The sequence below is a fragment of the Triturus cristatus genome, chromosome 1_2 (assembly GCF_964204655.1).
Source record: "Triturus cristatus chromosome 1_2, aTriCri1.1, whole genome shotgun sequence".
Lineage (NCBI taxonomy): Eukaryota > Metazoa > Chordata > Amphibia > Caudata > Salamandridae > Triturus > Triturus cristatus.
The window spans coordinates 33,411,873-33,437,916 of record NC_140580.1 but is presented as its reverse complement, the minus strand read 5'-3'; the positions used below and the strand labels follow the sequence as shown (position 1 = coordinate 33,437,916).

Sequence of the window (26,044 nt, the reverse complement as noted above, 5' to 3'; positions counted from 1 at the left end):
TGCCTGATCTTGTGTATTCCAAGGTTAATAAAATGGGCTTGCGATTTATGAACTACTATTAAGTGCCAAAAACCCAGTTTGTCCTGTTTGTAATTCATATGGGTTGTGAAAGTGATTACACACTAACAGACATACACATTCCTACAAAACTCACAAAGACGCATTATGTAACAGACACAGAGCTTGAGTCAAAAACACTTACAAATCTCACTTTAACGCTTGACAGCTTTTATGAAGTGACACATGGAGTGCATGTTAGCGGACAAGTAAAATCTAGGTAGCAGCAAGTTCTGAAGGTCCAGATGTACTCAAATGGACCTCCAAACACTCAAATCAAGGACACACAACTCAGACATAAGGAACTTCTGATCCTCTGTGAAGAGAGGCATTTGATGCTGGGCTGTGCTAAACCTCATCACTTCTGCAGTCTACTTTCCAAAACACACTGGATGTGCATGAACCCCTCTGAATGTGGCCTGGTGCCTCAAGGCTACAGCTGTGAGTATTCACTGGGGGGCGGACCGGAACCCAGCTCCGGCCCAAGAACAGCTGCTGGAACGGACATCTGCCCCATTTCAACCCAATTTCTGCACTGATTCACAGTCTTTTGCCTTGGGAGCCATACACAGATGGTAAAGTTAGCCAAAATGATAAAGAACAAGACAATAAGCAGGCAGTCAGGTTTTACCTTCTGGGGCAGTGTCCACCGTAAACCACAGTTTAAAGCGCTCTGGGTAGCGGGCCTGCAACTCCTCCAGGTCGTCCCGCAACAGGATGTCTGAAACGCTCTACCAAGACAGAAAGGAGGTGGAGTTAATGGCATCCGAGCGCAACACTGGACCAAAGCATGGCTTCTCCGACACCTGGCTCCGCACCCTGAAGGCATTTGTACTGGTCCACCACAACTTCCGTTTTTTTTTCTTTTTCAAGTAGGACGACATAGCAAAAAATAAATTCCTCAATAAGAAAAGGCACATGGAGGCGGTTCCTTCGCGGTGGCAGACCAGTAACTGGCTTTGGGCTTATTTAGCAGCCGTCTCATGTGCACACAATACTGGTCACATAAAAAAATGATCAGATGCTGTTAAACATAAAAGACTAAATTGCAATTAATATTCCCACTGGGCTGGCAAAGGGAAATGGTGGTTCTGAGCGCTGTGAAACAGGGATGAAATACACTGCCACTGGACATCAAGCTAGCACACGCACCAACACAATACATGAACCTACATAATGGAAGGCATTATTCACACACGAATGCCTGTGAGCTTTCAACTCATCAGATCAATTGACGAGCTGAACCTTCTCGTGCACTGGATTTTGTAAGCTTGGCTAATAGGTAAAGGCGAAAAATTACAAAGGGCCAGAAATGCAGCACAAAGCCACGCACTCATTTTTTGGGGGAAAGAAAAAAGTACCTTCAATCATATTTTTATTTAGATGAAGAATTTACATGAAATGAAGAAAGGAGGAAGTACATGTTAAGGATATCTCAAACAAATATTTAGTGCAAAAACATCGATAATCAAGGAGCCCGCTTTTTAGCTAAATATTCAAGACTGCAAAAATATGAATCTCAGGAAGGTTTATGCAACAAATTACACAAAAGAGAGCACTGGGACAGTTTTTATCATTAGCACACATCTTTTGATACTGTTCAGATATTTTTCATTAAATGAAAAATTGATTGTCAATATTGGTTGTAGATATTAGGGACTACTCTTTTGGCTTAATACCCATCCAGTTCCAGACACCAGTCACCCAGGGCGGAGGTTGTTAGTGCCTCTATATTATGGGCTGACCCAAGTCCGGCCTTGGATGGTTTACAATAATTACAAAGAATGGCTTCAGGTGCCTGAGCCCAACTTCTTTTAGCAATTCAGTAGGATGTGGAAAATTTGAAACCATTCTGTAGATTGCCATGTCAGGTATCCCCTGTGGGTTTTCAGCGTTTTTCATTTGCTATAGGAGTTTACCTTCCAAAATAAACTGGTTAATGGTTGTTCTCAATGAAATAGTCAAACAAAAAGTAATCCTTTTCGGATCCTAGCTGGGAGTATGATCTACCACTGACCCAACTATGACCTACCAGCTTCACAAATACCTCAGTTCAGTTTAAATCTTTATTAGACTATCAAAAGAGGTAGCCATAAAAGTACAATCATATTAGATTTAAAAAACTGTTTAAATAGGCAGTTACAATTACTAAAATCCTTTATTTTCTTAAATAATATCAAGATACAGTCTCACGCCAATAGGCTTCAAAATAGACATTGCATTATTATTGCTTAAAGGAAAATCAACTACGGAATTAATAAGATCGATTCAATTCTTTTCTACTCTATTCAGATATTTTTCTTCACGTTGATTGATTTCAAAATGAACAGGGCAATGTTGTAACATATCAGGGGGTCACCGAGTGTCACCAGAAATTTCATTGCTACTTTGTGACCTAATGTTATGGCTGACAAACAATGGTTTCAGATAAAAACATCTAAAATTCTGATGACAGTTACAAAACAACATAAAGTGCAATGTGCTCTGTTTGCTTTTGTTATCGCATGGATATGGTACCTTATCAGAGGGATGAGTCCTGATTCTTTGGAAATGCTACAAGGTGAGGAACGATGCCACATCTCAATCTTAGTAGCACAAAACGGTGCTGGGCAGAGGTCACATATGACAAATAGTTATTAGCACCCTCCTCCAAGTTATACGATCTGTACAAGGCTACAGTAGGTTTATTTCTCTCAGCCTTTGATCTCAGATCCAACCTATATTGTAGATAGGATTCTCTTATCTCATCTCCTTTGTATGGGACAATGAATTCCTCTAATGAACGTGGTGTTTAGGATGCAAATGCTTCCGCTCCCATCTGAGTCTCTGAACTCCCCTTCTCTTCTGAGGGATTGAGTTCCGACAGCGACTCACAGAGGCAGTTGTAGATCCAAAAATATCCTTGCATGACTTGCCACATCTGGATTAAATATTTGAGAGAAACAGCATCCTAGTTAGTAACAGTGATGCTATAAACTGAGAAAAAACAGATTGATCTATTAATAGCTGGAATATTCAAAGGCCACTAGTACATTATTGGCTCACTCCATTGGGAAATTGCAGAGTTTATAAACATTAAAATTTTATGTTTCCTCTAGTTTCCAAGGGCAGCTCCTCCCTAATGGCGGAGGAGCGTCGCCTCACTGCCAGCAGATGATAAATAAAACGATTATAAAACATTGTTGTTATTGTTTTATTTATCTCTATCTGAGCTGCTTACATTCAACAGTAGGGGCGGGCCGTGCCAGGGCAGGGAGGAGTACTGTGCACTTACAAGTGAGCATGTCCGTTTGGCCGGCTTTCTTAGGCCAGCCAAACTGACATGCTTACTTATGTTTCTCAAACAGTTTGGAGCAACCCCACAGACTCCCAGGTACAGTCTCTGAGCGGCAAACCAGGCCGCTCAGACCAATCCTGGCACTGGTCTCCTGCTATGAGAGCAGCGTTTGGATTGGGTGGGGAGCCTGTGCTTTCAGGCCCATCTACTTCTGGAGGAGGAGAAGAGCAGGAGCAAGAAGGCAGCCGGCAGTGGGAGCGGAGCAGAGTGGCAGGTAAGTGGGTTTTTTTGGTATTCACTGAGGGGTAGCTGTTCCTGAAGTTGAAGAGAGAAGCAACCTATTCTGGTTGACGAAGAAGTGTACGAGTAATCTATCTCAAAAGAGTTCGGTTGTCTAGAATGATGGGGATTGCCTCCTTTTGAATATAGTGCCCTCACACACCCTTGCGAGTGTCATGCTTCATCATCGGGTTAGCTCCTCGTGGGGGTGGCGCTGCTGTCCTCCACGGGCCCCGCGAGAGGGCTCTTTATCTGAGATCTTTTAAGGAGACGTCGCAGTTGTGCATGTGGGTGTGTGGGCCTAGGACGGTGAGTGAGTGAGTGAATTAAAATTACCAGACGGGTACCCAGATCCTAGTTTTATTCGGGGGTCCGGATGAGAAGGTTAAAAACAAGCATTGGCATAGCCAATAGGTCTCGCTTTTGGGACCTTATAAGTATTAAGTTATGCAGCACATTATCCTTCGTGCAACAACATTAACTGTTGCATGGTTAAACACTTATAAGGTCCCAAAGGCGAAACCTATTGGCTATGCCAATGCATGTTTTAAAAGTAAGCTAACAAAATCTCACTTCCAGCAAAAACAAATGGAAACATGATCAGCTGCAGGCGCTCTTTATAATTACATCAAGGATGCAGTACCTTATGTGGCTAATAGAGGTCGCTTTACGACTCCATTGGGACACCTAGAACTATGGTACTGCAGTTTTTTCTTGCTTCATGGATTTTATTTTATTACATATGCTACTGCTGGGATATTTCTTGACATTTTTTTAAAAACATTATTTGCAACACAAATAGCTCACATTTTCAGTAATGCGCAACTTGTCTGGCTAAACACTAAACAGGTGCATTTGGTGACTGAGTAATCCGAGTGTACGAGATATTAGAAAATATAACTACATTGTTGAGATAATCAGGTGTAATATACTGTTTAATCTGTGAGTTCTGTGTTGCCTGTTTTTCTGGGCTGCATAGCCAGAAGTCGGTCACTTTGTGAAAAGAGAAGGGAAGTTACCATATGGGAAAGGGGTCTTGATGATGTCAGACGTCTGGTAATGTACAAAAAGCATCTTGTATCAACTATGCGGATGCCAAGTAATGCTCACAAGTGTATGAACAATGAAGAGCTCCAACACACCAGTCATAAAACAACTAGCCTGCGCCGGATTCCCTTGCGGGAGCGAGCATTAAGGCACGATAATTGATAACATATGGCGGCAGCTGCTCGCTCCTGCAAGGGAATCGCAAAACGTGCCGCGTTGCCATTGAAGGCAATGGAACGAGTGCACGTTTTGGGGCGAAAAAGGGAACCGATGGCTAAAGGTCTTTTTTCTAGGCAGCGCATGCGCGCTGCGTAGGCGAGACCTAACAAAACGGATGTGGAGCTCCTCTTGGAAACAAATGTGGAGGGGGGGATAAATGTCTTCCCGCTGCTCTCAGAATACGTGTGGGCATGAGACAAAGGAAAATGGGGTCAACATGTTTCGTGCTTCGTATTGGTCCATAAGGGATCGAGGGGCGCTTAGTAAGGACCATGAAGTGAAAAAAATGTATAAGAGAGTGTGCAGGGATCAGGGGAGAAACGCCCTGTATACCTGCTATACCTATACTCAGGTGTTGATGCGTCTCAGCGCTAGTTGGAACGTGTAGTCCAAGTTCCCTAACCCAAACTAGTAGTATAAAAGAAACAAAGAAAGAGGCATACAAACATAAAATTCATATACGGAATACATGTTAATGATGGCAATCACTAGGACTCAAATGTGCTCATAGTCGGACATTCAAATCCACAAGCATACCGGTGCGCATGCTCAGTGAGGTATGCCCTGGTTGACATACTGCCAAGTTAGGTGCGCAGCTCCCCATGTGGTGATATTCACACAGGTGAGGTGTCGGTATAAGCTGGCTGCGCTACGTCAGAGGCGTGAGGGTTCTGGTACATACATCCCTGAAACGTGATCCTCCTGTTTGAGACGGTACAGTAATTGTGGTGTCAGTAAAATCAATAAAACAGTCTTTACTGACAAGTATCTTATCGGTAGTATTGGAGCCGTAATTTCGAATACGGTGAAAATATCGCATGCAGGTAACTCAGTGCGAAGCCGGTACCACGTGGCACCATTATTGTGAAAAAAGTGTTTAAAAGCTCAAGACTGAAGTGTCATTTAGCCACGATTAATGTCTGGGCGTACGAGGCAGTCATGCCATCTAAGTTGTGGGGCACGGTATTACACACACTACGCATTTTATAGTCGTGAACACAAAAGGGAGACTACCCCCAGATTCAGAGTGGTGGGCCACGTCGGCGCTCACTTAAGTTATGAGGGAGAGTATCTGTGAAAGTTTAAGGGAAGAAGAAAGGATAACAATAGTCAAGCCCTAGAACTACCATCCTCCCCTCGTTGTAAGAAGCCCTTTACCTCAGATACAAGGGTAGAGTCAGTGGGAAGACGCTTACAATCGCTCGTCCCCATCGACGCCCGGTGCCTGCCCGTCCATCTGAGTCGCCGGTATACACTGGTGAGCCCTGGGTGCAGAGTTAAAGCACCCGGGCTCGGGACGGGCGGAACTGGCGTGTCGAAGGGCAGGTCTAATGTTCGATAGAGCATAGTACGTAGGAGGTTGATGGAAGCTGCCCTGCTCGTACTACAGGCTCAAGATTACGAATAGCGGCCATATTGCAAAGGTGTGCAGATGACAGATACTGGTCTAAGAAAACCTGATGAGGCTCCTAAATGGTTTTAAGCTGATTTGATCCCGGAGGGCAACATGGGTTATGGGGTTGTTTAAACACCTCAAAATCATCATCAGAGGAGGAGGTACAACAATAAATGAAATAAATGGGAGGTGCGATAGAACCACAAATGATACCCTGTGCCCCCTGTTATTGTCAATGCTGAAAATGTGACCTGAGCCAACGTTGTCGAAGTAGCATAGTACTCCTCAAGTAGAAGGTCGTAAGAGCATACAGCCATGTAATAGGGGGAACTCACAATGGTCCAGTTCTGGATGGTGTGACTGGGACTGAGTAATGTGGTAATGGAGATCAACATATCTGGTGTGCCTCACCTAACAGGTGTTTAGGGGAAACCATCCTGAAAAGGCCCCTATCCTTGTATTGTTTAGGGTGGGGGGAGTTATGTTCGGTCTGGGGAGACAGGGATGTATCTCTAAAAATACAGCGGTGGGGATCTCAGCAGAGATCACTTAGTTACACCTTTGGCTAATTCATGTTTCGGAAAAGTGAACATACCTAGGGTGTGATTGATTCGAGTGATGGATGCGTCTCAGCGAGGAAATGTCCATCAGTTCTAAGTCATTAATTTCCACCCAGGGTATCTCGTTGTTTAACCCCTCTGTGTTGCTCTTTAATCTGTGGACCTAGCGTTGTTCCTGCCTAAATAATGTGCTGTTTGTCCGTTATGGAGCAATATGAAGCGCGAAACATGTTGGCCCCATTTTACTTTGTCACACACCCACACGGATTCTGAGAGCAGTGGAAAGACATTTATCCCCCCCTCCACATTTGTTTCCAAGAGGAGCTCCACATCCGTTTTGTTTTTAACCTTATCATCCGGACCCCCGAATTAAACTAGGTTCTGGGTACCGTCTGGTAATTTTAATTCACTCACTCATGTTCCTAGGACCACATGCACAACTGCGGTGTCTCCTTAAAAGATCTCCGATAAAGAGCCCTCTCGCAGGGCCCGTGGAGGACAGCAACGCCACCCCCACGAGGAGCAACGCCCGATGAAGCATGACACTCGCAAGGGTGTGTGAGGGCACTATATTCAAAAGGAGGAATCATTCTAGACAACCCAACTCTTTTGAGATAGACTACTCGTACACCTCTTCGTCAACCAGAATAGGTTGCTACTCTCTTCAACTTCAGGAACAGCTACCCCTCAGTGAATACCACGTTAGTTCTTGGGAGCAATGGTACTGGACCTGCTTTCTTTCTAATCGCTCCCTGTCCCCCCCCTCTCTACAGTGTGTTGTGAACCGTTTTTTTTCCCCAACCCCCCGCCCTACCAGCTTCGATTGGCGGCAGCTGCCACTGCTAGTTTCCCAACTATGTGGAAATATGGATTTTTCTGGTCAGTTATGTCCCCTATCTTGGACCCCAACGGTTCTATGTGCATGTTACAAGTACATGTATGTTCCCTCCAGTTCCAGTTATGAAGACGCAAATACATGTGCGTCCACCGTTAACATGTCCTCTGTCAGATCCGCCATGAATAGGCCGGATATTCCATTCCTAAGTATGAAAGGCCACCGGCTTTATATGGTTCACTTATGCCATTTTACAGTCCAGGCAAGTAGGCCCTGATTCTGTCGTCAAACTCTTCTTGCCTTCTGCCTCTGAAAGCTCCAGTCTGAGCCTGCATCTGTGACCATGAACTTTGTCTCATTCTCTGCGCGGCTCACGAAGCCTGACATCAGCCTGCTGCCTGCCAAAAACTGTATTTTCCCTTCGAAGTTATCTGCTCCGATCCCTGCCCAATGCATTCCTGTCTAGTAGTTTAAGTAAACATTCTGCCAGCTACCGAGCAAAGGCCCGGTTTCTCTGTCTTCATGCAAGTAATTCATAGCCCTATTACTATGGAAGATTCCGCCCTCGCATCTAGTATAGACACTTAGACGCTTGTACACGCACTAACAGTCAGTATAGTCAGTATAGAATAAGATTCTACTCGAAGAGACCTCTCTTTTGGATAACTTAGTTCTTTAAACATAGGATGTTAGATATGATTTGGGATTAGGTTGACTTGACCCTCCAGACTTCTGTCGCCACATGTAGAGCTAAATGTCAAGTCCCCTTCACCCCCTAGTTGCACGTCAATTACACGTCATGCTGCTGCGCGCGCATATCTGCCAAGTATTTCTGCTGACATTGCGAAATTCTTTCATGTAACCACCCTCTTATGACATCACATCTGATGACGTTCTTTAAATCACTCCCAGTTACGCCTATTTTTGCTACGTACGAATACATTATCACCACTATCAATTGTTACGCCTCTTGTATTTGCCTCACCGTAATGCCTATTGTATAAAAGTAATTGATTGTTAATAATGTATGTACTTCACTTCCTGAACCTTCGTGGTGATGGAACCTGGAGCAACCGATTATAATCGACCACTGGAATAAAGCCCATTCCGAACTTCTAATACCACGGATTCTGCCTCTTATTTACTGAACTATTTTATTATGTTTCTGTATCAAATTAAGTCCCGGTAATTAAATTATTTACCACATGAATGGCGCCCGAACAGGGACACTTTCTCATCTCACGCGCCGGCGGTGCGTTGCAGGCCCGGTCTCCTGCCACAGCTGGACGGACAATAACGCGTACCAGCAGGATTTCCTGTATCTCCCTCCGGTCAAGCGGGGGCGACTGAGGCTGCGATCAACACCCAGACGAGGCGGTGAGAAGTGCGAAGTATCCCGACCAGAGCCTAGCTGAGAGAGCAAGATCCGAGGTATACAGAGGCCCACCAGTTTTCCGAAGTCCCAAGTCGAGTCCAGTGTCCGAAGTGTTCGAGTCGAGTCCAGTCCGGTTCAAGTTCAGTTCAGTTTCCGAGGCCTTCCGTTCCGAGCTACCCGGTGAGTACCATTACTGGGGAGGCGTTCTGGCGTGCACATAAGTTGTGCCGGTCCAGACGGGTTTGGGTACACAAATCCGGTCTGCACTGTTTCAGCAGTGTATCTGTACTGTTTAGCAGTATATCTAGTATATAAATTCAGAATAATTCAGTTCAAGTCGAGTATTATGTTTAGTGATTAAGTTTTTCTTAGATCATCATCATCATCGTTGCTCAGTTAAATGTTAAATGTTAAATGTTTTAATAACGTTCTGCATATTGTGGTGTGAATGACTGTTCATTATTGTGTTTAATGTATTAAGTTTGTTCAAAATCAAGTATCAGATCAGTTTTCAATATGCCGCTCTTTTCGAAATTAAGACAGATCACAACAAGAAAAGGGGTACTCGAAGAAGCCGTTCCTATTCCTCCTAGGGACACTCCAGGGCACTTCATGTATCATAAACATGGCTTAGACGCTATATTATTTCTTGATTTATGGGTAGACTACACTAAGGAATTACCAGAAAGTCAGAGGTGGCCCGCGGCTGGGACCTGGGATGCAGAGTGCATCGTGAAAGTAGAGGAAGAATTATGGAAAAGGAAAGCTAGACAATCACAGAAAGACGCCATTGAATTATGGCGTAAAGAATCGTATAGGCGTACAGAAAAAGCACGTAGACAGGAAGAGAAGAGTAAAGAGAATTCAAATGAAGTCCGAGAAAATCTATTAATTGAAGAAGGTGCACGAGTGAAATCAGAACAAGTAGACAGACAAAGAAATGCCCTTATGAATGGTATGTATCCCCTTCTGGCCGAAGGATTACCTAAGGCTACTCCAGGGATACCAAAAGACTTGCCAACCCCATTATTTCCAATAAAGGTACATCCTAAGGGGCATCCTAGAACCGCAGAAGATGTTTTTCTTTCCTCATATTTAGATGACGCAGCTCCCGAGTATGCTAATCCCGCCCCACATAGACCGCCTGCCAGGGAGGTTCAACGCCAAGATCCAGTACCCGTATCCCTACAGCAACAAGTTCTGACACAAGTTCCGGCAAGCACATCTGTTTCTGCATCTGTTCCTACAGCTACTTCTATAGCTGTATCCACACCTATAGTTGCTGTATCACGTTCAACGAATCCTTTCACACCAGATACCCCAGACGGGGCTACCGGAGGTGCTACCAATATCTTTTCTACGCCACCTAGAATAAATAAACTTACTTTTCAAGAGTCAGCACATTCACGTACCCCCAAACTCATAAATGCCCGTACGCTTAAGGAACTTCTTATAGATTGTAGATATGACCCTGTGCCCGGAAAAGAGGACGAAATGACCCTAGCATCATTACGTATCAGACGAGCCGCGGTGTATTTAGGGAAGTTACCAGGAATGACTGCGCATCTAGATAATATATACCATTTTGTCCAAACAGGGCGAGATTCTGAATGTATTAACAGAGCTATGGAATACCAGAAAGTGGAAATACAGGGGGAACTGTTACGTTTCCTCATAAATTGTGTGATCAGAAATCAAGACCGACCGGGGGTAGACCCGGAAGCAATGCAAATTCTTACCAGATGGAGCCAGAATATATCAGAAGGGAGACATGATAAGCAAAACTGTATAATAGCCATGTCATCATGTACACGATTGTCCAGTCCTGAAGCGTAATATCGCCACGGGTATTACAAAAGAAAGACCACGGCCACTTAGACAGGATCAGAATGAACAAGGAGCCTTGCAGCATGCACAGTCCATGCCAGCTCCACAACAGACTATACAGTTTGTGCCAGCTGCACCAGCGCTGCCTGTTGCTGCCACGCAAACCACGACACGACAACTGTACCAGACCGCACAGTATGACTATCCTGATTATCAACGATATGCATGAACCAGCCTAGAGAGGGAAGTTGACTTACCCCTTATCGAGATCCCTGTAGATCAAGAAGGACCTTATGTACATAGTGAATTATTAGGCCAAGACAGAAAATTTTTACTCGATACAGGGGCAAGTCGAACAACTATAAAACGTAGTGAAGTTCCAGGGGCACCCCTCTCAGGCTCACAGAATATTTCCCTTGGTTTTTCAGGAAAACCTATTGTTAATGAAGTGTCACAACCTCTTCCACTTACGATAGGACCTTTGACCCGAACTACAGATTTATTACTTACTAAATCATGCCCAGAAAACCTGTTAGGAATAAAGACATTGAAAGCTCTAGGAGCTATAATATGTTGTTCTCCGGAAGGAGTAAGATTGTTTTTACGTGATTTTAAAGGTCATTATGTGTCTAGAGACATGGATCCCCGATTGCAGACTTTACCTACACATCTATGGGCACAAGGCCCTACTGATGTTGGTTGCATGAATATTACACCATATCGAGTTACACTAAAGGCAGGAGTGGTACTACCACGAATGCGACAATACAAGTTACCACCAGATGCTGTAGTGGCTTTACTACAAATAATTGACGAGCTCATTGCCCAAGGAGTGGTTGTAGAAACAGACTCCAATGTATGTAATTCACCGATAATTCCGATTCTCAAACGAACAGATCCGAAGGCCCCGCCAGTATATCGATTGGTTATTGATCTGCGCGAATTAAACAAGTGTATTGTGCCACAATTCCCTGTGGTCCCCGATATCTCATCATTACTGACAGCTATTGATTCCGAAGCAACATTCTTTACTGTAATTGATCTCAAAAATGCCTTTTTCAGCGTCCCAATAGATCCGGAAAGCCAATATTTGTTCGGATTTAGTTTAAATGGACATAGCTTCAAATTCTCACGCGCACCTCAAGGATTTACAGAAAGCCCCAGCATCTATAGCCAAGCACTGAAACGAGAACTCGACAGTATCCACATGCCAGTTAACACTGCCTTGCTTCAATATGTCGATGATCTGCTGATCACCGCTAGAAGCGAACCCGAATGTGAGAAAGCATCACTGACAGTTTTACAATTTCTAGCCGAAAAGGGGCACAAGGTGTCCCCTTCTAAGCTGCAATTCTGTGTCCAGCGAGTTGTTTATCTTGGACACTCGCTGTCCAAGGAGGGAAGGCAGCTTACACCCGACCGCATTCAGTTAATAGCTAACATGCCAATACCCAAGACACAAAAGGAGGTACGGGCTTTCATAGGCCTCACTTCATATTGTAGGCAGTGGATCCCTCAGTATGCATTTCTAGCAAAACCACTCATTCAGTTGACAACACAGGAGGCAGCCACATCGACTGTTCTCCCTTGGACTCAGGAACATACACAAGCTTTTGAAAGCTTAAAGAAAGCTTTATGTCAAGCACCTGTTTTAGCAACACCATGTTACAGTAAACAGTTTACACTCTTTATTACAGAACGCGAAGGTACTGCCTTGTCAGTACTCACACAGGAACAAGCAGGAGCACACAAACCATGTGCTTATTTTTCTAGTACATTAGATCCCGTAGCTCAGGCTCTGCCTGCGTGCCTGAAATCAGTGGCAGCGACAGCTTTAGCAATCAGACAAAGCGATGCCATAGTGTTAGGACATCCATTGACAGTACAAGTACCACATGCAGTGGAGGTTCTTGTGAATCGAACGCAAACACAACATTTGACTATAGCAAGACTTACAGGGTATGAACTAACACTGTTTCAGCCACATATAGAAATCAGACGTTGTAACACATTGAATCCTGCCACACTTTTACCTGTAAATGGAACAGACCCACTAGCACATGATTGTATTGAAGTTATTACAATCACGACGAAACCCAGACAAGATTTAACCGATGTCCCATTATCAGACCCAGACCTGACGTTGTATGTAGATGGTTCATGTATGAGAAAAGGTACAGGAGAATTAGTGGCCGCTTACGCAGTCACAACAGACACTGAAATCATTGAAACAAATTGCATAAATACCTTGTCCGCTCAAGCAGCAGAGCTCGTCGCTCTGACACAAGCCTGTATTCAAGCCACAAATAAAAAAGTCAACATATACACTGATTCACGTTATGCATTCGGAGTCGTACATGACTTCGGCGTGCTGTGGCGAGAGAGAGGTTATTTAACTTCTCACGGTGCCCACATTCAGCACGGACCCCTCATTCATGCTTTATTAGATGCAATACATCTACCCACTGCAATATCAATTATGAAATGTAAAGCTCATACGAAAGTTACTGATATCATTTCTCAAGGCAATGATTTAGCTGATAGAACAGCTAAACAGACTGCTCAAACTCAAACATCCGACATGACAAAGACAATAGTCCCGACGCCAACACATTGTATGACGGTTAAAGATCCTACTCTTGACGTAATTGACATACAGACACATGCTACACCAGACGAAATAAAGAAATGGACTGAATTAGGAGGGATCCAAACCGATCAAGGATGGATGATGAAGGAAAAGTCTGTGTGGTTCCTTCCTGATTCAATGGTCCAAGTTATAATTAACACTGTACATAGTCCAGCACATCTAGGAGAAAAAGCTATGCTAGATCGCATTCAACACATTTGGTTTAATAAACATTTACGAGCTGCAGCCAAACAAAAAGTTCGTACCTGTATGATCTGTTGCCAGTTCAACCCAGGAAAAAGCGTTCCCGTAGAACAGGGTGGATTTCATCCTCCTGATCATCCTTTTGAAGTCCTCCAGATGGATTATATCCAGATGGAACGATGTAGAGGATTCAAATATGTTCTCGTAGTTGTGTGTGCTCTTTCCCGTTGGACGGAGGCATACCCGGTTTCAGATTACACTGCCCCGACTACTGCCAAACAGTTGGTTCGAGAATTCTTCCCACGATACGGTTTACCACGTGTTGTTCACTCAGATAACGGCCAGCCGTTCTCATCCGAATTAATGAAACACGTTTCACTTTTGTTAGGCTATCAGTGGAAATTCCACTGTGTCCGACACCCCGAAGCAGCAGGTCTCGTAGAAAGACATAATCAGACTCTGAAAATAAGATTATCCAAAATATGCAGAGAGAAAGGTGTCGACTGGGTAGTAGCATTACCAGTTGCACTCTTTTACACAAGAATGGTAGCACACTCTCGAACAGGGCTATCCCCGTATGAAGTGATCTTCGGCAGACCACCAAATATGTGGGGGACGCCTATACCACGCAAAATAACTGATATTGACTGTAACATGCGGACAGATTACTTGGCTTCCTTGATGTCTGCACTACAATCTTGTCGTTCACAGGTAGCTGCAGCTTTTCCTGACAACACTGAGGTTAAACCCCATGACGTGGTTCCGGGAGACTTGGTCCTCGTGAGGAACTTTGATCGAAAGACTCAGCTGGAACCTAGGTGGAGGTCACCTCAGCTGGTGTTGCTCACCACAAGAACAGCCGTGAAGATCGAAGGCAGAAAAGGATGGATTCATTCAAGTCATATCAAGAAATTTCATGGACTAAAATCAGATGTGAATACCACACCTTGTGTGTCTTCACCCATTGACTCAAAACTTCCTTTTGTGGAAAAAAGTGATTCCGAACATTATAAATTAAAGCTCAGGCCCAATCAGTCGAGCAATTTGATTGTTTAAGTCCTCTCCAAGGTGAAGCGGTTGAATTGTCTCTGACATGTATCCCTTGGACCTGAATAGAGAAAGCACCCGAAAAATGTTGAAACGACAGGCGTACTGTAAATCACTGCGTAGTCATTGCATAGTGACGTTATTAATTTTGTTTTTCTCAAGTCTTTTAATAATTACTGCAAGTATATTGTTGCACATATATTATCCTATTTCTAGACATGTTTACAATGTTACTGCTGAACATTCTTTTAGTGAATTACCTCCGCTTGAGTTGTCTTATAGATTTGCACTGCGCAATAACACGTTTATTAGTATGTTGCATCATTCCCATCAGGTTAGCAATGCTACAAATTGTTGGATATGTGGCCGACTCCCTCCCTATCAGAATTATAAAGGAATTCTACCTCTCTTTCCATACCCGTTCACACACAACGGCTCCTGTGGAGCATGGTTTAGTTTAATTAATTCTCTAGATTCGAATTCTGCAGTTTATCAAGATAACTGGGTATGGGGAAATTTGAACTTAGTTTTGCTTAAAGTCTGCCACCCTAACAAGGAGGGACTTCCCCAGAGAACAGGAACTGATCTAGAAAATGAAGTGTATGGATTAGGTAATTTTACGCTCAATCTTATGATCCTAAATGTCGAATCAGAAGCTACTTCAATTTTGCCCGCTATGTCAATATTTCCAGTAAAAGGTGAATTATGTATAAGAAAGAATGGTTCCATACACATGGGCCATAGTAAATGCACCACTGTAGTAGAATTTAGTGATCAAGGCAAGTCTACATTTAGAGCTTCCCGCCATTCCTATTTCATATGTGGTCAGACGGCATATGTACGTTTACCTCTAGATTGGGATGGTACTTGCTATATTGGATTCCTTTTGCCACCTGTTTTTCTAGCTCCTGCTGATTATCACAGAAATATTCATTTAGTATATAATAGAGTAAGGAGAGATCTCCCGATAGTCGATTACACTGAAACAGCATGGGAAAAATACACAGATTTCAATAAAGGTCTCTTTCCCTATATAGGTACCGTTACTAATAGTAAGCTGATACGTAGATTAACTAGAACCCTTGAAGCAGTAGTGAACGAAACTATTTCCGCCTTAGGCAATTTAACCGAAGAACAGTCTGCTATGCGGATTGTTGTGCTTCAAAATCGTCTTGTCCTTGACGTCATCCTGGCCGATAGGGGCGGAGCTTGTAGGGTCATCGGATCAAGCTGTTGCATTTTCATACCAGAAAATTCGCCATCTGTATATAAAGCCATAACTCGTCTTCATAAGATTGTAAGCCAGATACACCAGAATCCAGGCACCTGGACTTGGTCCGGTTGGTTTTGGAGTGTATTATCTACCTTTGGATGGAAGGTCCTATCTTTCCTAGGTATTGGCCTTCTCATACTATTCAGTTGCTGTCTATGTCTACAATGTGGACCAGCGATTTGTGGTCTGTGTGCCACATCGTGCATTCCACATCAAGATTTTCATTCAAGATCCCGGAAGAAGAAAGAAGAACAAATGATGCTATATGAACAGATCAATGGATTAATGAAGATTGATATCTCTTGACGGGCAAGTAGGGGACAAGGAGGGAATGTGGAAATATGGATTTTTCTGGTCAGTTATGTCCCCTATCTTGGACCCCAACGGTTCTATGTGCATGTTACAAGTACATGTATGTTCCCTCCAGTTCCAGTTATGAAGACGCAAATACATGTGCGTCCACCGTTAACATGTCCTCTGTCAGATCCGCCATGAATAGGCCGGATATTCTATTCCTAAGTATGAAAGGCCACCGGCTTTATATGGTTCACTTATGCCATTTTACAGTCCAGGCAAGTAGGCCCTGATTCTGTCGTCAAACTCTTCTTGCCTTCTGCCTCTGAAAGCTCCAGTCTGAGCCTGCATCTGTGACCATGAACTTTGTCTCATTCTCTGCGCGGCTCACGAAGCCTGACATCAGCCTGCTGCCTGCCAAAAACTGTATTTTCCCTTCGAAGTTATCTGCTCCGATCCCTGCCCAATGCATTCCTGTCTAGTAGTTTAAGTAAACATTCTGCCAGCTACCGAGCAAAGGCCCGGTTTCTCTGTCTTCATGCAAGTAATTCATTGCCCTATTACTATGGAAGATTCCGCCCTCGCATCTAGTATAGACACTTAGACGCTTGTACACGCACTAACAGTCAGTATAGTCAGTATAGAATAAGATTCTACTCGAAGAGACCTCTCTTTTGGATAACTTAGTTCTTTAAACATAGGATGTTAGATATGATTTGGGATTAGGTTGACTTGACCCTCCAGACTTCTGTCGCCACATGTAGAGCTAAATGTCAAGTCCCCTTCACCCCCTAGTTGCACGTCAATTACACGTCATGCTGCTGCGCGCGCATATCTGCCAAGTATTTCTGCTGACATTGCGAAATTCTTTCATGTAACCACCCTCTTATGACATCACATCTGATGACGTTCTTTAAATCACTCCCAGTTACGCCTATTTTTGCTACGTACGAATACATTATCACCACTATCAATTGTTACGCCTCTTGTATTTGCCTCACCGTAATGCCTATTGTATAAAAGTAATTGATTGTTAATAATGTATGTACTTCACTTCCTGAACCTTCGTGGTGATGGAACCTGGAGCAACCGATTATAATCGACCACTGGAATAAAGCCCATTCCGAACCTCTAATACCACGGATTCTGCCTCTTATTTACTGAGCTATTTTATTATGTTTCTGTATCAAATTAAGTCCCGGTAATTAAATTATTTACCACAACTAAATAAATCAAATTGTAAATTTAAGAATGTATGGGACATGCTCTAAATGATGCATTTAATGACCATATACAGATCAATTTAATAGAAGTGCACATATGTCTATGTAGACCTCTAAATAACGCATCTTTCAATATAATCCTTGTATAAACAAAATATCTCTCAAAAAGCTGAACTCTAAACTGCAATTGATGTGCGTTTTTTCGTAATTGAATTTTGTATCTGAAATTAGCTACCTGCTTGTACTCATCAATTAGTGACAAAGTTCCTATCAAATTGGTACATTTTAGGCTCCAGACTTTTATAGGCGAGCCTTTTATCAGAACTCTGGAAATATATAAATTTAATACAAGTGATTATTTAATATTGGTGCTCTAATGCAGAACAATTATTCTGATTTGCTCTTATTATTCATAGGCAGTGGTGGCTGCTCCCTGGGCAGTAGTGGTGAGGCGGGGGGGGGGGGGAGGGGGGGGGGAGTGGCGGGGGGATTTGTTTAAATAAAAAAAAGAATTTACTTGCCAGCCAGCTAGCCGCCGCCTCTCCTTCTGTGAAATGGAAGCTCCAAGACCCCCTAGCCAATCACGAAGCTGCTGTGACCAGCATTATAGCAGCGTTGGGATTTGCCTGAGTGCCGTGGTTCAGCGCTCAGACACCGAGTGGGAGCATGTGCATCTTCTCCACCCAGGTTGTGCGATAAAGCCGGGTGGAGTACATGTTAAGTGCGCATGACTGTTTTGCCGGCCACCTAAACCTTCATGTGCACTGAAGTGCACTCACTACTCCTCCGCCTGCTAGCTGTGATGAGTGCCAAGCCCTGCCCACCCAATACAGGTTTCAGCAAGGAAAAATAAAATGATTTTAACATCGTGTTATCATCATTTTATTTTTCCTTTTTTTGCACCGCTGAAGAGCAGTGGGGTGACTCTCCTCCGCCTTAGCGAAAGAACTGCCCCTGTTCACATGAGAAGCTCCCCTACCAAACTATTATCAATAATTTTACAAGCATATGGTTTGTAGTATTAGAGCTAAAAACAATGATCTAGTAAAAATATTTTCTATTGCTATATTTATATGGTCGGAATTTATGCAATTATATTACTATTCTTTATGTATAATCCAATCACGAACAAGGTTCCCCCCCCCCCTTTTTGTGATTTCACGATTAGACATCGAGGAGCAACTAAATTGTAATGCTAGCCCAGTGTTTGGGTTATAACACAGATCAAGAGCCCTGAAAAAGTGGATTTCTTTTATCCTCAAAACAATATTTTGCCGATCATTCTTTCCTCTCACTACTGGTTGTGGAAATGAAGTAAATAAAATGTATATATTGTTCACTTGTAAATTATTCTGAAAACTAGTAAACATTATTAAGATATGAAAAACATTTTAACTAGATTCCAATTTGAGAGTTGTGTATGGGTCATTTATGAATCGCCGAAACGGATTATAGTTGTCGGTCAAACTTTGGTGTTGTACTTTATACTGTGGCTTCATATTTTTGCTACTGTGTGGCTCTCCAGCACCAATAATTTTTCTAAGAATGGCAGCACATTCTGGTACAGCGACTCTGGAATGCCCACAAACTATCCTTTACAATTCAGCAATGACTCCACACACTTCAGGAAGCCCATCTGTAAAAGAAACCTCTGTGTCTGGTAGGTGATTTTGTGGCTCTACAGGAAACAAATATTCCTTCAGAAGCAGACTTGGCTAGTTGTCTTGCAAACACAACATTGTTATCAAAACCATGGTTCTAAGATACAGAGCTTTGCTGGAAAGAGAAGAGTTTAACGGATGTCCAGTTTTTGGAGGTATGGTTTGACTGACAAGAAAGTTTATCTTTGTCGCTGGACTACTCTTGTATTGTCACTGAAAATGTTGACCGTAGCTCCCTCCACCATACACGGGCCGTGTGTCTGTGCTACTTTAGTAAGGCATCTCTGTTCCAGACGTTCAGCACTCCGACTACCATTGCCCCAGGTGGGGCCCCGGGGGCTGGTGGTCGTAAGGACACCCTATTTACCCGTTGCACTGTAAACCTTTGAGGTTTTCCCCTTCAGGCCCACCAATTAGAGCCATTCCTCCAGACAGCATTTGGCACTTGGGCCTTTGGGTCTCTCCGGTATCCCAAGCGGCCGGAAATTGTTAAGGCAGGATCGGCCCTCAGCATCATTCAGCTTGTCCACCAGAGTGGCTATCTCTCCCTCCAATGCCCGTAGATGGGCGGCATTCTCTGTCAATGTTGGGAGGACTCGGCTAGAGTACTTTCTGCATCTAATGCTATGTCTACCAGTTTATTAAGATTGGCCCGTAACAGATTTACCTCTTGAGATGGCGAGTCGATTTTTTGTTCCAGGGCAATCCTGATCTCTTTTGTTTCCATCAATCAGACCCCACAGAATTTCAGGATTTGCAAAAAAATTGCGAAATCTGCACTGTTGTAAAAAAAAAAAAAAAAAAGCAGCGATTTTACAAAAGTGCCCACAAAATATTTAAAAAATAAATAAAATAAAAAAAAAGTGTTCACCCTCTCTTTACTGGCTCTGTGCTGCCACGGAGCCATTAAAGGGAGGAAGAGCAACAGGCAGGCAGCAGAGGTGATAAATTCCTCTGTCGCCTGCCTTTGAAATGCATCTCATCCCCTACTGAGCAATTAGCCTGCAGGGTGCCTCACACCTTTATGTTCCCTCTGCGGACCCTGGAGGCCATTTGAAAGCACAAGTCTGCAGTATTTTTGTGGCTGGCACATATTTTGCCGGTTTTGGGCCGCCAGTTTTGCTTTTTGGGGCCACAAAGTTTGCCACACAAAGCCACAAAATCCTGGGGGTCTGGTCAATATGGTTGTTGTATACGTTTCCAGGTCCTTGTCTGTAGAAGGAGGCGTTTGTCTGTTGCCCCTGTTTCTCCGTGCATATGGTGCCTTTCCCCACTGGTCTGAGTAGACCATGTTGTTTACCCTCCTGTATCAGGCCACATAGGCGTGGGTCCTGCTTCACGCCAGGTGTCCAATGTAACAACCATGGTTGATGTTCAAGACCAGAAACGTTATAAAACAGAATTACAGCTATATAAATCTGAGAGTGCAATGTACATTACTACAAAACATTTCCAAGCAATTCGCATAACTTAAACATTTCATGGACGAACCTTTTGTGAATCCCTTCACAATACGTCACACTCCCAAGAAAGCAGATGTTAAAATGACCCATTCTCTGATAGCCTCATAAGTTAAGAACCACAGGGTACGTTTATTGATTAATCAACCTATTACTCCCCTACCTCCAAACCCCCCAAAGCACTAACCTGGTTGGCGAACAGCAAAGAACAGTGAGTAGTGTCATCTGGGTCCTTCAATATAGCTCGAATGAGCTGTAGCATTGGTGTTAATCCTACACAGAAACCAAAGTAGACATTAGTATAGCAGATCAACAGGAAGACTAAAACCATGCCGAGATGAGCTCCCTTCTTGCAAAATGTGGCGCCTCACTTCCAGACAATTTGTTTTGATGCTGGAGTCCTCACCAGATTAAAAAAAAATCCCAGATAGCACACACAGCCATTTTTTATAAAATAGATTTTGAGTACGACATATCAGAGCAGAAAAATGGTATAAGCCCGTCATCAGTCCACGCCTCTTTTATACAATATGGAAACAATGTTTCTTTCTGGTTCCGAGTGCCCATAAAAGAGTATGTCTTGCACATGTGTAAAGTGTGCACGATTCACAAAAACGAAAAAATACAAGATGCCCCTGGAGTAAATATTTCTGCTTGTGCGTAAATTACACTGTGTGAATGTAACTTACTGGGTGTCTGTAAATTGAACTGCATGACTAGAACTTACATATGCGCAACCTACAAGTCGGTGACAAAAAGGAGCAGAAGAAGAGCTGCAAATGCATAATTACCTCATTTGCATATGGAAAACAGAGTGGCCAAGTATCAACAATGCAAATGTTAATAAACTTCACAAAAGAGGAATGTGTTGGTTTACAAAAAAGAAATCATTTGCTCCTCTTTAACCCATCATTGATGTTTTGAACGAGGCATAAGCTATGACATTCAGTTGGGTTTTGAAAAAGTATTTCCCCCATCAACTCACGACACTTATTGCTATGCACTTTTGTAAGCGAAAGGGTAAAGCCAAGGGCATTTGCCTCTATTCAGGTTTCCTGCTGTAAGCATTCCATACCGCACACAAATTAGGCATTGGGCAGATACAGAAATGTTTGTGACTTAAAAAGATACGATCAGTTTGCAATCACATACTAAAAACTATGCACTGGTCGCACTGAGGATGTAAAATAAACCCTTGCAAAGTAGCCAATGATTGATTATGTATATGAGAGCGAGACATATAGAATAAGCTAAAATGCATACACTTGACTATTTTTCCCAACTACTGGTTCATGTTCAAACATAACACTTTGAAATCAGTTCTCATAATTTACAAAACGTGTGCTGAGCCTTGTGATTACTCGGGTCATTTGAGACCCTTAATAGAATTCTAGGACCATACAATACGGTCTCCCATTATCCACTAGCAAGATGTAATATGACTACATTTCCATCCTTCCGGTCATGACGTCACAGATCCTACACCAATTGGATTGTCCATAGTGACATAAAACAACTCAACACCATTTTGTAATCCTCTTTCTTTGCTGCCCATACGTCAGTTACATTCATCTCTTTCCTTTCTGCACTTCCAATGTAATGCTTTTTTGTTGTACCGCTACCATTATAAGGCCCGACTCAGGCCGATGCTATTACCGTACCCGAGGGGGTTGCCAGGAGGCAGGTAAGCAATCTGCGAGTTTACCGGCTAACAGTTTAGTCTGTTCTTTACCTCTCCTGTGAGTGCACACCCCTCGCCGCAGGGAGCCCAAATATAGCGGGCTACGAGGTCACGCTGCGCTCTGTAAGACGAGCGTTTTTCAAACACTGCACTGGCGGCCACAGACACTCTTTATTTTCCTCACACCCTGAACGACTGGGACAGGCATAGACTTCTCTACGGGCTACGCCTACGGGGCAATTGTATACAGTCAGCCTCCTTAAGCAGCCAGATATCTGGGTCCCCCTCCCTATTTATTTACCTCCACACCTCAGTGTATTCTTTATTCTCTCACTGGGCCTCACCTACTTCGCCTACCAAAGGCTGCGACACCCCGCCCCCCCTCTCCTTCCCCAGAGAAGAGGTCACGGAAGAATACCTCCTGGAAGACAGTCTTGTTGAGGCACTTCACAGCCATGTCACTCACTTTGTGAACAGGGCCCTTGTTGTTGCCCTCTAATGCTTCACACATCAATTAAGGAAGTACACCCTGCATATGCCCATTACACCCCCACAACTGGACCACTCCCCACCTCCAGGCCCTAGTCACCTGAATGGCCACATGCAGCTGCCTTGACCCGCTTATCTCAGAACCTCATCCCTCACCACGCTTATTCAGCACCTGTGCCCTCATCCAAGGATTCCCCCCACATTCCAGGAATGAGGAAGATTTGGACGCAGCATCAACCCCCTCCTCATATTCTAGCAACTTGCATTCTCCACAGCTCTGTGCCAAACGCACCAGATTAGATCCCCCAGCTCATTGAGAACCCCAATCTTTACAGGACTTGGACTCTTCTACTCCCTTAGACTTTGATTCCGAATACATTGTTCAAACCCACTCTACTGAGAGGCCCTTAAACTTTCCAGCGTCTGACACCTACTCACATTTATGCAAAAGCTTTGATTGCAATGTCCATGACTAGTCCGAACGTCGCAGGCCTGACATCCCCAACAAGGTTGCAGAAAACCTGAACTACACCCTCACATAGCGACTTTCTTGAAGCCCTCCACAAACTACCCAAAAAAGGGTATTGACACATCATGGAGGGCCTGTCAAGATAAGGACCTTGACCTGACGGGACCCCTCTGTATAGTCTTGGAAATGGCCATTAAGGCGAAAGACACAAGCACCCAAGTAGATCCCATCACACTAGCGGGCTGGGCAATGCCAACCACACCTTGTCAGTTGAACGCAGACTTTCAATACTCATACGAATGGACCCAAAATGGACTTCATTGGCAACATCAGAAGCAGGCCCTAGGGCTAATGGCCTACTGTTCAGCAACAAATTTGTTAAACACATGGGAACCTTTGTCCACACCTTTATGGACCTAGACAAGGCCCAATCGTCTCTCCAAAAAGTATTCCACACACTCCTTTTTGGCTGGGCCTGCCGTTACTTTTCACAAGGCCCCTCCAGAGGCTTCCACTCCCAGACCAGTGGATACACAGAGCAACAACATGGTTCTTTCTACTCCTTTAGATATTGAGGCCGGAACAGATAAAGAAGAGTGTCCTTCTCCACCAGTTCCTCTTCACGCAAGACTTATATCACTAGCGTCTGTTGTCCGGGGAGGCAGAACTCAGTTTTCCTGCCAACTGGGAGACTCTCAACGACTCATGGATGTTGGAAAAGTTCAAGGGGTTCAAAAAAGAGTTTTATAGGTCACCCTCCCAATCCAACAGCCCTCCTCTCCTTCTTCCCCCCTCCCCCCAACAAGATTGGAATTTTAAAGATCAAGAGATCTCTCAGCTTCTTCTGAAGGACACAATATGTCAACCAAACCCCCATCTGACAGTTTTCAGCAACATCACTTTTTTGGTCACCCAAAAAGACGGGGGCTTCCGCCAGGTGATGAATCTGAAAGAATTCAATGGTTGGATACTTTACTGCCATTTCAAGATGGAGGACATCTATCTTCTCTGTGATCTACTCCAGAGGGCAGACAGGATGGTGTGTTTGGATCTGAAAGATATGTATCTCACGATCTCGATTTTTCCACCCACAGGAAATCTCTCTAGTTTTACTGGAACTGCCTATTGTACAAATACAAAGATCTTCATTTCGGGCTCTCCTCCGCACTATGGGGCTTTACCAAGATCATGAAACCGGTGGTAGAACACCTCCGCGTCAAAGGGGTCCGATTGATTATTTATCTGGACGACATCCTCTTAATAGCTCAGGGCAAATCAACACTCCTAACCCACCAAAACTGAACTATACATCTTCTCCAGTCCCTGGGTTTTCTGATAAATGATACAAAGTTCATCCTGATTCCGTCCCAATGTATAAAGTTTCAGGGTTTTCAGATGAACTCTCCGACAGCCCTACAGGCCTTACCGTCCAAGAAGAGGAGAACAATCCAAAAGGAAATAAAATCGGTCCTCTCATGACACAAACTCTCATTGCAAAACCTAGCCCAGATAATAGGACTTCGGGCCTTCTCGATCCAGGCCATCTTTCCAGACCCCCTACACTACAGGACCCTTCGAAGACTAAAGATTCAACATCTACAAAGAGGGATGTCTTATGCAGACCTGATCAATCTGACCCCAGACACCAGAGCAGAACTTCAAAAGGTGGTTAAACCACATGTCAGGTTGGAACGGCAACGCCATCTTTGGCAAACACCCAGATGTCATTATCGAATTAGGCGCCAGCCTTTGGAACTGGGGGAACAAATGTGGAGTTACCCCTACTGGAGGTCAGTGGGCACCAGCATATTCAAACCTGCATATAAATTGCCTAGAATAACTGGCAGGGTCTTTCGCAATAAAAACTCTAACCCTTACAAGTTGCACTGCTGCATTCTGCTCTGGATTGACCTCTCGGCAGTCCGATATGCAGGGGCAGCTCCTCCATAATGGCGATGGAGTGTCGCCCCATTCCTGCAGTCACATGAAAATTAAAATGATGATAAAACAATAAGATTTTATTTTTCTGTGACCGGCTCTGGCTGAGGCATGCCATTATAGAGTGGGACCGACCACGACAGGGAGGAGTGGTGGGCACTTAGAAGCACGCACATCAGTTTGGCCTGCCGTCTTAGGCCGGCCAAACAGACATGCACTCTTCTGTTTCTCCAACCCAGCTGTGTTGAACAGCCGGGTTGGATGGAGAAAATCCGCAGGCTCCCAGGCACTGTCGAAGCGGCAGACCAGACCACTCAGACCAATCCTGGCACTACTCTTATGCTGGGCATAGCATGAGAGCAGCGTCTGGATTGGGAGGGGAGCCCGTTCTTTCCCAGTGTCTTCCGGGAGAGAAGCAACGAGGTGGGTGTCTGTGGCAGCGACAAGAAAATATTTTGTGGTCCTCACTAAATTCCCCCACCCCCTATTTTCAATTTGCGGTGGCCGCCACTGCCAATATGCAAGCAAGCTGGGAGGTACCTGATCCAAAGTCCTCATAGACATCACAAAAAGCTTCTGGCATTATTACCTCCAACTCTGCATCTCAGTCAGACCGGAATATCTCCCAGAGTGGAGCAGCCTGGTTGCCGGTTGGAACTCAAGACACCTTTGAGAGTCCAGCGATTGGAAGCTGAAACATTTTGTCTTTCATGGTCTTCAACAGCAATAGGGTCTATGTACTAAGGGCAATCAAATTGGTGTAAGTAATGTGACGTCATGACAGGAATGATGGGAAATGTAGTC

General features: G+C 44.0%; 2 protein-coding genes across 4 annotated transcripts in view; one reads left to right on the top strand and one right to left on the bottom strand.

Annotated features, from left to right (window-relative positions):
* LOC146866687 (uncharacterized) overlaps positions 1–26,044 on the top strand; it is a 406,500-nt gene that overhangs the window by 16,643 nt on the left and 363,813 nt on the right. The window lies entirely within an intron of this gene.
* The window catches only part of CYB5R1 (cytochrome b5 reductase 1), a 151,576-nt gene that overhangs the window by 32,883 nt on the left and 92,649 nt on the right, over positions 1–26,044 (bottom strand). Inside the window, exons 7-8 of the mRNA XM_085600251.1 lie at positions 20,851–20,936; positions 689–788 (exon numbers count right to left, since the gene is read on the bottom strand). Of these exons, the coding sequence (XP_085456377.1) occupies positions 689–788; positions 20,851–20,936 (186 nt within the window). The remainder of the gene's footprint in view (positions 1–688; positions 789–20,850; positions 20,937–26,044) is intronic.